General features: G+C 40.9%; 1 protein-coding gene and 1 non-coding gene across 4 annotated transcripts in view; one reads left to right on the plus strand and one right to left on the minus strand.

Annotated features, from left to right (window-relative positions):
- The window catches only part of ttyh2 (tweety family member 2), a 41,027-nt gene that overhangs the window by 9,857 nt on the left and 17,853 nt on the right, over positions 1–13,317 (minus strand). For all 3 annotated transcript variants that reach the window (XM_008314339.3, XM_008314338.3, XM_008314340.3), the window contains exons 3-5: positions 11,583–11,694; positions 3,436–3,656; positions 2,228–2,323 (exon numbers count right to left, since the gene is read on the minus strand). In XM_008314339.3, the coding sequence (XP_008312561.1) occupies positions 2,228–2,323; positions 3,436–3,656; positions 11,583–11,694 (429 nt within the window). The remainder of the gene's footprint in view (positions 1–2,227; positions 2,324–3,435; positions 3,657–11,582; positions 11,695–13,317) is intronic.
- Positions 10,443–10,514, plus strand: trnam-cau (transfer RNA methionine (anticodon CAU)). Its single transcript has one exon. It is a non-coding gene; the product is annotated as a tRNA-Met (tRNA).

Raw genomic sequence — 13,317 nt, forward strand, 5'->3', positions numbered from 1 at the left:
TCATGTGTAAGTGATATTTCAGAACCTTTCAGAGGAAACACCGTTACAGGAATGGATTTATATTTTTCATCACTGTTTCTTGCTTTTAAAAGGAAACAGCTCGGGCCTGCAGGTTAAAAATGGTGAGCTCACAGCACGTCATCAGGTCATGGGTCATGTTTACTCCTGTGAGAGCTGACTGTGCAGACTAAACATGCAGCTCCACCACTGCAGAGTTCTGAACTCTGGGAGAAAGACACACGGAGCCAATCCACTCTGTTCCCTACGCTGGACCAACAGCCCTGTGGGTGGGTGGTTTGGGCTGCACCTGGCCCATCATGGGGTTATAAACACATGGTTTTATTTTTCCACACTAATGATGTCATACTATCAGGATATGATGTCAGAAATGTCAGAGACTGGACAACGAGAGGAAAATCTGCATTTAAGCAGCAGCGTCTAATGAAGTGAGAAAGAAGATCAATAATCAGTCAATAATGCAGAGCGCGGCCTTATCGTGGCTCAGCTCTCATTAGGGTGAATATTTAATAGGAAATAAAACAGGACTGTGTTGATTTGTCTAAATATAATGTGTGTGTTTGCAGGTCCAGGCTTTGTACGGACCAGTTCCTCACTGTGGCGTTGCCCAAGCTCCAAGACTAATCCAATTCACCAGGAGCTGACAGGATACTTAAGCCAATTCCTAGACTTAACTCACAAGCCAACATTTCCAGCCTCTTGCCCTCCACCCTTTTTTAAATCCTTCTTTTTCATTTTGCACTTTTATTGTGAGCCCTGAGACCCCAACCTACATGTTATCAATTTCACCACTAAAAAGTTTAAAACTACTTCATCATACAGTATATCCTTCAGTAACTCAGGCCGAGTCTGTACCTTTAAAAGTCAATAAAAACAGCCCTTATCTTAGCCAGCCCTTATCTTGTTATCCCACAACACAACACATTCACTACATCAGTTACAGGATGTAAACATATCTAAAACTAAATATCTAAAACAGCATGTCATTATTTTTTGCACCAGTCTATCGTCTATCATTTCCTCCAGCTAATAGAGTGTTAGCCACTGGGCACCTTAGGTGTTCACAGTTACAGCTCCAGTTTTTCCTGTAAAACGTTTTATCACTTTCCACAATACCTCCTTTCATCACCAGCAAGTATATTTCTTTCCCTTTCTTTCATCATTAATAGTGTGATTTAATAACAATGCAATCCTGGCAAATCTCACTAATTTGGAAGGTTTGCTTTTATAGAGATTTTTTTTTGTTGCTTACAGCAACTTTAATGCTAACTGTCACCCAGGGAAATCATTTTCCTCTCTGCTTTGGCTCCCCTCTGCACAAAGGGCACACAAGAATTTCAGTCCATAAAATAAAGCTGAGAAATTGCTGTTTATTGCCTTTACGTCAAAGCATTTAAAGGTTCAGTTCACTCCACGGTGGGTTTTATTTTACGTACTGTATGGAAGCTATAAGAAATCATTTACCAGCATAATTGCTGCCAGGTGATGAGCACAGAACTAGTACAGCTCTAACTGTGAACAACTGTTTCTGACTGCCATGTAGGTCCACACTATTGTCAGTGGTTCTCAGACTGTGGTACCACCAGTGGTACACATCTCTGTAGTGGTATGCGGGGAAAATTCATATTTTCACATTGAATAAACCTGAAACATACCATGCATGTAAATGTCTGATTCAGTGTTAAGGTAACAATAAATAACCATCATAATGAATAAACATCTCTCCTGTGGTGGAAGCTAACAGGGAACATCTGGTGGTACTCAGAGAGCTCCATGTTTTCTCAGGTGGTACAGAGTAGAAAAAGCTGGAGAACCACTGGTCTAGGTGGTTACTGAAAATCATGTGAGTGGCCCCTCATGTATAATCTGGTCTTGAATGTCTCCCAATACTGCATGAAGAGATCATCACATCACTGGACAGTAGACACTCTTGATACCAACGTGTGTGTGTGTGTGTGTGTGTGTGTAGCGAGCCAAGAGACTGAAATAGGAACAAGCTTGTGGCTTCTAGTGCAGAATTAGTCAGCTTTAGGTGATTGAACTCAAAGTAGTGTTGCTTTTTTTAAACAGTGGGCGAGACTCTGCTAGTTCAACTGTAGGTAACCACAAACCTGAGAAAAGATTGCTTCCGAACAGCCCTTAAAAAATGAAAAGCATCTTGTTTTCTTCAACAACTACGTTGGTATAACATGGTAAAAAGGGAACTCACGTGGTGAGCAGCCAGCGGGACTGCTTGGCCAGGCCGAGGCAGGCCAACAGGCAGATGATGAGGTCCAGGATGAGGAGCAGCAGGTAGGTGAGCCATCTACACAGACGGACAGAGGCAGAAAACTGAAGCCCGGCTGAAACAGATTTGTTAACAGTGCTTTTGACAACAGTACCAGCACCCTGGGTTTATGGATGAAGTTTTACTCTCTGTATAATTCAATGGAGCATAACAATTGCCCTGACAGCACCTCCCCCACCCCCAAAGAGGAGGAATTAGCCCAATAAATTACCTCTAAATCTCAATAAATAACTGCTATACTCATTCCTATTAAAAAAAAAAAAAAACTCAAATATTCAAGGTCTATTTTCATTGATTAACAAGAAATAAAGCCACTGAACCAAGAGTTTCCACTGGGCTACATGTTAAGAAAATCAAACTTTAATTAATAAGAAATCGTAGGAGCATTGAAAGGTTAATTAATTATTAGTAGAGCTAAGGTTTACTGAATTTAATTTTCAAAGAAAGTTTTCTACAGGTGTGTTTCAGCAACTCTTTTGAAAAACTGCCACATAAACCTTTAATAGACATACACTGTATTTTATTGTGTGTTAGTGAATTATCCCACTCTCACTGTGAACAGGTATGCAGAGTACTGTGGAGACAGCAGTGACATAAACTAAACAGAACACACACACATACACACACACACACCAACTCTGAGACGTGAGTGAGTTGTCTGACTGTCAGCTATTGGTCACCCTGCTCTATTACAGTGTTGAATTGTGCAGCAGCTGAGTCACATGACAAATCAATACACAGGAGCCAGACGACAAAGGAACCATCGTCCAGTTACAGCAGTACTGGTACTTTGAATGGACTAATACACTGTCATTGGTGTATTTCTGCTCCACGGTAACGAGCCTCATCATTATGTGACAAGGACGTTGATGGTGTTTCTCAGGGTTATTTTGTTTTAGCATCGTTTCGAGAAGAGATTTCTCGAAGAAACACATACTTTAACACAAAAGATTCATGTTTGAATCTCTTTTCATTCATCAGAAGCTTTTTTAATAAAAATATAAAACTGTACTAAAATGTACATATTGGGGATTGAAGACACTAAATTATTTTCACATACAAGTGGACTACCTTTACAACGTGGCGTGCAGTAAACTTCATCACCAGCCCACATTTCCCCTGCTCCTCACCTGTAGTACTCCACGTTGGCCGTTTGGTCAGCCACAGATGCCAGGTCCACTTTAGCCTCTGCCCAGTCCGGCAGACCCAGCAGCTGTTTGATGACATTGTCTGCCATCTGCTGCATGAACTGCAGAGTCTGAACGTAGTCGCCCCGTGTGGCAAAGATCTCGTCCAGTCTGGCAAGATGTTGGTGCAGGCCGGTTCTCATGCTGCCCATGGTGCCACTTACCTGATAGAGTGACATTACATTAGTACTACAGCAGTCTCTCACATGCTACAGAGTAATGGAGTGGCTCAGGATATGATATCAAACTAATGTTTCACAAAGTCTACACAAACCCCGTCTTTTGGACCTATTGGTAAACTTTCTGAAAATGGGGGAATATTGACTCTGTAAGATGGTAATGCACTTTAACCAAGAAAAAACATTTACATCTGTCAACTATTTACGATTCTTTTTTAGTCAGTCATGCATTTCTGGTCAAAATACACTACGAAAAAAAAAAAGAAACCAGAAACTTTTCTTAACCCGAGCCTGATCTGTGCTGTCAATCATCAGCAGAGAGTAGGCGAGCAGGAATAATGAGTGTTGATATCTGTGAAGAAGTCCATTTGGAGCTCTCACCCTGGCAAACAGCCAAATCTGAAGAGGCCCTAGGTGAAACTGATGTATTTGGTTGAACGTTTCTCCTTTCACAAGTGAAGCCCCTGTTTTTTTTTGTCACCCTTGAGAAATTCCTTATTAATAAAAGAGACGATAAATCAAACTGTTTCAGCCATGAAATCGTGAAGATAATTTGTTCCACAAGGGAACAAGAGATACTATCAGCCCAGACAAATTCAGAGGAAATGACTCGTTCATTTTCATACAACAGATTTTTGCCTGATTGGCCAAACACTATGAGAACACATCGTACAGTATGAGCAGAGTGAACACCCTCTGTGATTAATTATTAAAGGAGGAATTGTTTAAATGGACTGGTAAATCCTGGTATTTGATAATTAAAATGGGGAATAAATGCACTCATTCAGCTTTGGCTACTTGACATTCACAGGAGAGACAAGTCATATTGTTGCTGTGTTTGTCCGGGACTGAGAGGTTGTGTGAAAGTAATTTTGTGGCTTTGCATTCAAGCCGCAGACCCCATTAGACAGGCCCATGGAAAAGCAAGAGAAAGGAGTAAAAGGAGGTGAAGAGCGAGAAAAGCCTAACGACTGACTGAGATCCATCTTCTACATTCACAAATATGCTTTCACACATCATTCATTAGGGCTCTCAGACTTAAAAGCCAATTTGCTCCAGTGAGACATGGGAGGTATTCCTTACCTAGAGCACATTTGACATTTTGATTAAAACCTCGTATGCAGTTATTTCTGTAGCCTTATTCCATTTTTTATACTTTTTAAAAGTTAAAGTACCAAAAAAAGTTAAAGTAATTTGGTAGAACTCGTGCCAATGGCAGTCAAAGTGTAAAAGGTTATTAAAGTAAGGGTTAAATGAGTCCATTTAAAAAACTAAACCAAGTCAGATTTTCAAACCTGACAAAGAAGGTTGAACAAAAAACTAAATATTTATTCCGTGGCACTCTCTACTTTCCTCTCCAACTTATTGATGCCAGAGGTCAGAGAAAAGGTTCCAAACTTCTAGAGTGGAGTAGACAGACAGGCAACAGTAATAACCCCTGGTTAAAACGTAGGTGTGAATGCACAGCATGTCACTTCCTGGAGAGGATGCTGAACATCCTCAAGCTACAGCACAGAAGAGCATACCAGGTGACACTTCTGTCAGCTACGAACAGGAAACTGAGGATGCATTCCCAAAAGGCTTCACTGTCATTGATTCCACTATAGATGTGTAACAACTGCCAAGTGCTGTATGCTGCCTGGAAAGGATTTTTAACATGTTTTTAGATCAGCTCCAAAATTGAGAATTTGGTTATTTTCATCAACCATCTTATCCCAACAGGGACATCTGACTGGTATTACATGCAGGCCTGCATACAGGTCATCACAAGGGGAAAAACCATGCAGTGTCAGCCACTGGAGTCAGGCATACACACAGGCCTGTGGTGTGTTATCTATTTACTCATCAATGCAGCTTCTTTCACAGACAGAGAAGATTAGAATTGCAGAGGCAGAACTGAGGCATGTATCTGATCATCGCCTCCTGTGTGAGAATCTTATCTAAAATGCTCAGGGAGGCGGCCCAATCCCACTAATCTGGCTTTCTTCAGTCACTGTTTAAAGTGATTCATACTGATCACAAAGATATGACTCCCAGACGCCCCCTGTCTTTATCTTAGCCTGATATTTCCAGGGCATAGGGAACAGTTCTAGGCCTCAAATACACACACCAAATACACACAATGTGCAGCTGAATCTCAGTTTTATTGGGAGGTATGGATGTAAACTTTACACTTCAAATGCAGCCTCCCATTCTTTTGCTCTGCATGAGCCGAAGACCAAAAATCTGACACCAACTGTAACAAAAACCTTAGTGTTTATTAATATCTTTTTAAATTCCGCACTAATGATTGATGGTTAGAAAACAATCTCTCACTGTTGCCTGAACAGGATCCATATCAAAGTTTTTTTCTTTCATCATCGGAGAGTCTGTATCACCAGATCAAAACTGGAAACAGAATCTTTGTTGAAGTTTTGGGGATTACGTTGTGCCCACAATACTGTCTCTCAGGCTGCTAGAGAGTATGAATTCAACTTCCTTCATTAGAGGAGTGGATCGCTATCTTTAAGCTAATAAGTGGCATAAAAAAAGAAACAGCTTCAAAGATGAATCAAACAGATATCAGCTTTAAAAAGAGGCTTTTAATTCCAGACAGAAGTCTTACAACAGGAGCAGCTGTTGTTCATGTCTGTAGGTCTGCTGTTGTGCCTCGAGGATGTTCCACATACAGTATTTGTTTGGGGTTTTTTTTATTAACAAAGGTTATATAAGTTTTATTCATTTAATGTAAATTCAATGTCAGGATTGGCAGCAACATGGTCTCTGAGCTAACTCTATCCTTGAGGTAGTGAGTGAACTTCATTACTTCTGAACAAAGGGAAAATGAGAATAATTCTTGAATTTAATAACTTTATTCCATCTGAAATTAATTCTCTGTGTGGCTGAGTGACAGAGTGAATGTGAGAGCTAGAGCATGAAATGGATGAGTCTGAAGCAGCTGTACAGCTCAGTTTTGAATACCTTCACCGCCAGTTGACAGAGGTCAGATTCTAATACATTTTTTTGTTAGTTTCTACTGCAGAGCAAAAAAGAAAAAGTAAAAAAAATTCAAGGATTTGGCAAAAGTTATTGCCCTAAGTGTTACTTAAACGGAGCAAAGCAGTAGGCAGTGCATAAATACTGCAATACACTACCAGATGAGAGCAGTTCAACAACTATATTAAGGCCTGTTATTTAGTTTTAGATTCTACACAAGGTGGTGGTTTGGCTACGCCGATTAACTCCAGCCGACCCTCAGTATTTTCCCTTCAACTTAAATTTACAAGGCTGCCAATCTAGCTTTACAAGAATCAGGGGCTCAGCAAAAGTGTCCATTAGACAGAGCTCGGCTGAATTACACCCACCAGGGCACGTCTGGACAAATGAAATACAGATGTCCTTTTTTTCCCCTTTTCTGTACATTTGCATCCAAATTTAGCAGTTGGTTGAAGCAAACCACTGAAAACATTAAGGCAGAATGTTTCTTTTATCCTGGAAATAAGTCATGATAATAGATGGCAGAAAAGACAGTTTGGTTTTAAAACTGTCATTACTCTAATAAAAAGGATGACATCTACATCAGATTAGCAGCACTTGAAACTATTGCAGAGTGTTGTTGTGTTTTTTTCCCCCTAAAGTTCCCAAGGTTTTGGGAGGCTCTTTGGAAATGTGACACCCATGGGGAAAAAAAATCTTTTGGGACTTTTGTATTTGCTATCCCATTATTGTGCTCACAATCCCAGAAGCCCTTGAACACAGAGGAAGCCTAGAATGTAAATGGAGGTCCCTCCTCCCCACTTTTCATCCACACAGTCATTAACAATGGCTGCAGATACCCATATGGTTAAACATGCACACACAAACATCTGATTACTTAATGCCACACATTTGGTTAAACACGCACACACAAACATCTGATTACTTAATGAGATGGAAACAAAGGGTTGAATTAAAAAAAAGATACAAGACATAGTTTCAATTGATATGATCCTAATCCTTCTTTGCACAGGTCCCAAGGAAACAGAAATACGTTAAACACTGCCTTAATGTCTAATTCATTTTCAGTAAAGTCAAGTAAAACTGTTTGATCTGCAAAACTAAGTCAAAGGCAAATAAAAGACAATAAGAGATAGCAATAAGAAAATCACAATTACACCATTGCTTGTATTAAAGCAATTCAAACTAATAAAAACACTGCTATTAGACCGATACTATTACCTTTAAAGTACATTTAACAAAAAAAGATATTTCTCCTTCATGCTCTCAACTATTCAGAGCCATATTAAGGAAGGCATCAATAGCGTAGCCCCTGAGGCTCACCAATCAACATTAAAGGGCCAATAAAGACAAATTATTGTGTATAATTACAAAAGGCTTACTGAAAGAATTGAGTAAAAATATGCTTGTTGGTAATTGCGTAGTCGGGCCAACATCCAAATAAGCATTTGGATGCTTCCCAGTGTTCATACAATGTAACAAACATGGACCCAGTCTATCAGGTCCATGTCCACTGGCTGCCAAATCCTCTCACTACGGTCATTCTTCAACAATAAACCAGCTATTATTGAGGCTAATCACTGCAAGTGTTGCATCGGCCTTATTGCACTTCAAATAAAACATGGGCTGCCTCGGTTTTCAGATTCTCCATGCGCTTTTGTTTCTAACATGGCCCTTTATGGTTTTTGTGTACAGACAAATGTTTCTTTTTCTCAATGTAATGTGATGTGACAATGTGAACTTTACTGCTGAACTAATGCCATGATGAAGTCTAGTTCCATAAAACAATTATCATGATCATAATAGCCTGTTGTTATTGTACATCAGTTCCAATACCATCAGCAAAGAAAAGTACAAGTGACGATGAGCTACACGGATGGAGAGCATTGGAAAGCAAATGCTTCTTTGAATGTTTTTGAGTATTTACAGACATACAAACAATCATGGGGGTCTTGTCATGAAGTGGTCAATGTTGCATTGCACTTGCCATATTAACTTGAGCACAAGCAAAGGTTCAATAAAGGCTATTTCTAACTCCTAGGCCACAGGAACTGCACTGTGTTTCACTGTGTTTTTGATCACAACGCCAATACGCTACAGCTAACTTACTAACAACAGAGCTATATGTTGGAATTCTTCTTGGGGAGAAACAAAAAGTCCACACATAATGAGGTTTTCTTCCTCCTTCTCCTCCCTCACACATTGAAGCTAACCCTCTTCGAACTCTCTTGATGCTAGGCTAAAAGGCATTTGTGTGGGCCAAAGGCCATTGGGGCCTACACCGTCAATGGTTTCAATGCCAATTTCAATACCGTCTCTGCCAATCAGAGCGACTCGCATTGCTCTTTGTCTCTTTGCATCAAAGCGCTTTGTTTCCTGGGCTCATGGTTGATTAGGTGGGGGCAGAATGGGAACCGTGTGTCACACACAGGACTCTTTGTCTCACTCCAGAACTAGACTCCTTAACAGTCTATAGCTGCTTGCAATGAACTCACCCGTGCATTCACACACTCAAACACACACACACACACACACACATACAGGCTAGCAAATGCACACATAAGACGCTGAGAGATAAAGGCCACCATGTCCAATTATGCCTTTATGTCTTTCACACATCTCAGAGCAGCACACCAACAAGCTCCGTGATAATGATTTCCTTCCCGTGAATGGGAATAAGTGCTGCTCAGGATTAATAGGACACAACCAGCAAATATGAATATGTACATATTAGGAATGACAGAATATGTCTATACTTGTATGGAATGTAAAATGTATGGAATGTAAAAGTCATTGTGCAGTGGCTGCCTATAGCACCTACAACCATTAGCAGCCAAGAGTTCCTCCACTATCCTCAATAAATCTTTTCATAAAGTGACACTTTACCAGAAAGCTCCGTTGGAATCACAGTTAGTTCTGCCGCCATCATAAAAGTTCAGCGAGCGCTGAATTAAGTGCACACTTAGTCCTGCTGGAGAGTGTTTGTTAGGGAAACTGTAATGAGTCATTTTACAGAGAGTCTCACATACCACCACATTAACACACATCATCACAGATGGAGACTTAATCCCTTCTTTTTAACCGCCCCTCCGCCTCCAGAAATGCCACTGAAAGATCACTGCTGGTCTACCACAGCTGAAACGACAACACTGATGTTTTCTCCAACTGCCACATCCACCAAACAGAAATGAAGAGTGAAATACATGAATAATGTATTGGTCATGAATAATACTTCCCTAAATATACGACGTTAAGACAACACTGAGTTACATCAGTTAAATCTCTGGTTGTACATCGTTGGGCCACTGTGTCAGGTCTACAACTACAAGCCAAACACACCAACAGTCATTTGGTCAATGTCTTATGTGATGTTTGGATTTAATGTAACGAAGTACTACGGTATTTTGTAAAAATTAACCCCCCCAGGGTCTTCAGATAAACAACTTTTGAAGTTTCTGAACAGTTTTTGTAAGTTCTTATTGACTAGTTTTCATACAAGGTTGTCATCTGTCACATTCAGTTTGCACAATATAAACTACTTGGCGACAAGTACAGTTTGAAAAACTGAAAATTAGACATAACTGTTCAGTCTTCAGGCTTGAAGGATGAAGTCACTCTAGTGAGTAGAATTCTATTGAAAAACACTTCTCAGTGGATTCATAAGGTCAGAGAGGTTTTTCCAGGAAAAAGACAAACTCCAAGTTGCTCCAAGCTTTGTGGTGTTGAAATGGAGCATTCTCTGTGTTCTCACTCATTGCCGGAAATGTTTGGGGCCCAAGCGCCGCAGCGCGGCGCAGCAGAGTGGCGCAGCGGAAGCGCGCTGGGCCCATAACCCAGAGGTCGATGGATCGAAACCATCCTCTGCTACTTAATCTTTACTCAAAATGTGTCACAAAGTAAAAAAGTCTTCACATTTTCTCACGAACAATCAGATTCTGTATCACGCCTACAATAAATGGAGCAGAAGATATTAATTACTCCAGAAAGCAGATTTCACCTTGCAGTTCTGATAACAGCGTCCCACTTACGGTCTATAAATACGACACTGCTGCTTTCAAAGACTTACCAACTAAATTTGACAGTTCTGCGTGATCCAGACCAAAACATTACAGTGGAAGTTGAGCTCATTTAACTGAGATTAACACTGGGCAAAGACCCCGCCATTAGTGTGACGTGCAACAGTGATTTGAGCCCTTTATGTGTTGAGCATGCTTGAAAGTGAGGTGGATAAAAATAGACATGTTGTAGTGAACTAGAAAAGAGCACAGGAAAAAACGCATTGTTCATATCTGCTGAAGCCACTGAGGCTGAGAGGTGGAGCTCTGGGAGGGAGAGCGAGAGAGAGAGAGAGAGCGATGGAGTGGCGGGGGGGGGGAGGGGGGGGGGGGGGGGAGGGGGGGAGGGGGGGGGGCGGGGTGAGCCCCAAACGCATTGTTCATATCTGCTGAAGCCACTGAGGCTGAGAGGTGGAGCTCTGGGAGGGAGAGCGAGAGAGAGAGAGAGAGAGAAAGAGAGAGAAAGAATGTATGGGGGGGGGGAAATAGATGTTTTTAGGCTAAGAAAACATGCCTCTGGGCTTTCTACCTCAGGTGTGTGTTTCCACAGCCAAAAATATTTTAAAAAATCTGGCTGCATTTTCTCTTCTGTAATCAGTTTGGATTGTGAAATATGAATGAGAGACAGCATGACTTTGTGTTGTGCTTCTGTTTTATAAAGACCAACAGCATCCATACTAATCTAAAGACCTGCAGTGTGTGTGTGAGGGCACGTTTGTGTGAGTGGGAGGAATTCATTGAGTTACATTAATGCAGCGGTTTCCAAACACTGGGTCGCCCTGTGGCAGGTTACAAAAAATCTCAGAGGGAAACTCACAAAAACTCAGTATGAGTATGGGGACCGCTGCCCTACACGTGAGGCTGCATGTATTTGACTTACCAGACTGTCAACACCACCAAGTGTGTGATTGGCATTGTACAGCGAATAGGTCAACTGGTACACACCGTCGTTGGTCTCACTGTTGCCATAGAAACCTACACCCACTGCGACGCTGCGGAGAGAAGAGACACAGGTGAGATTAGGGTGAAACCAGAGGACAACATTCAAGGCATTGTTTCCTCTTCTGTCACTGACTGTGAACCTCTGTATCTTCAAATTGTCGACGTGTTCCCTTTAATGAAAGAGACAGAGCAGGAGTGAAAGAAGACAGAAGTGGACACGTGGAACTGTCCCTTTCAGAATAGAAAGATCAAGTTCAACTGTTGGGTCGGTGGCTCGGAGGACACTGAGGCCAGATCTCACTGTGAGACTCATTAAGCACTTCTTTCTATGAAACACTTTCACACTCCCCAGTTGAACTCCAACTGCTGAGGCTTTGTTTCATGTCTATAGTGTGAAAAGAGAAGTGAGTACATTAAAAAAACACACAGTTGCAAGTGGTCGTACTTTTCATAGACGTGTTTATGCAAACCTCGTAACGCAGCGGTCGAGAACAAACATGTTTCTGTAAACAACATTCTTGTTAGAACTATGTTCATCGGTGTGCAGAAGTTTGAGGATGCAGTCTGTTTATGGTCCTGATCCTGATTTCATATTCCCACACTCTCTTATTATCAACGATCTATTGTAAATAATTACTTTTCACATTTTAGAATTGATTCCATAATCAGCGTCAGGTTTAATTTCACCCCTCAGCCAACATACAGTACATGTACAGTATATGGTCGTTGACTGAATCAATACTTTCTGATGGTGTTAATAAAGAAAAACTCAAATGTTTTAAGACTTCCTATTCACTCCTCTAATAAACCATAAAACACTGTTACAACTTACTTCAGAACATTCTGTAAAAACTGAGGCTTGGCGGTGATACAGCCTATGGTGAGGATTTATTGTGACCTCTCACAGCTATGGTCGTTACGACAAGCGCGAAAGACGAAGTGGAGAGACAGCTGGAGAGCTGGCATTAATAAATGAGTAGACTGAAGTCTTGAGTTAGACTCCGGAGACTCATTTTAATGCTGGCTCACTTTTGAAAATTGATCATCATTTTCTCCTTTATCCCTGGCCATTTGGCAACCTCAGCCATAACTGGAAGGAGACACTTCTTTATTACTGATGTAATTATGATAATTTACTCATTATTAAAATGTAAGCAGTATTACTGATGAACTCTGTATATTGTGTATAATCCAGCAGAAAGGAATGATAATTTTCTCTGTTTATTCCAGGAAAACAGTGCTACACTCATTAACTGAAGCCTTCTAGGTAAATAAAGCTATTCTTATCAAACATCCATCAAAAAAGAGAAAGAGATACGTGAAAGGAGGAGGCATAAACTGAGTCATCACATGGGAAGGAGAAGAGAAACGACAGATACAGTCAGAATAAAAGAGGCAGACTGACAGTGAGTCAAGCCAACGTGGAGTTTGTCATTAGTTTGTCAAACAGAGAGGAGGACAGTGGTGGGAATACAGTCAGCCCAAGACATTAATAACATTAATTAACCAACCTTTGTATCCAAACGTATTAGCATAACATTAGCTACAATGGAAAACAAACTCAATGTGTCAAGACTGAGGTTCTCTTCTCCTCCTTTACTGGTGCTGATGAAGATGGACATGATGGTGTATTGGCCTCAGCCACTGTCACACGAAACCACAGTAAAACGAAC

Source organism: Cynoglossus semilaevis, chromosome 8 (assembly GCF_000523025.1).
Source record: "Cynoglossus semilaevis isolate Cse_v1.0 chromosome 8, Cse_v1.0, whole genome shotgun sequence".
Classification (NCBI taxonomy): domain Eukaryota; kingdom Metazoa; phylum Chordata; class Actinopteri; order Pleuronectiformes; family Cynoglossidae; genus Cynoglossus; species Cynoglossus semilaevis.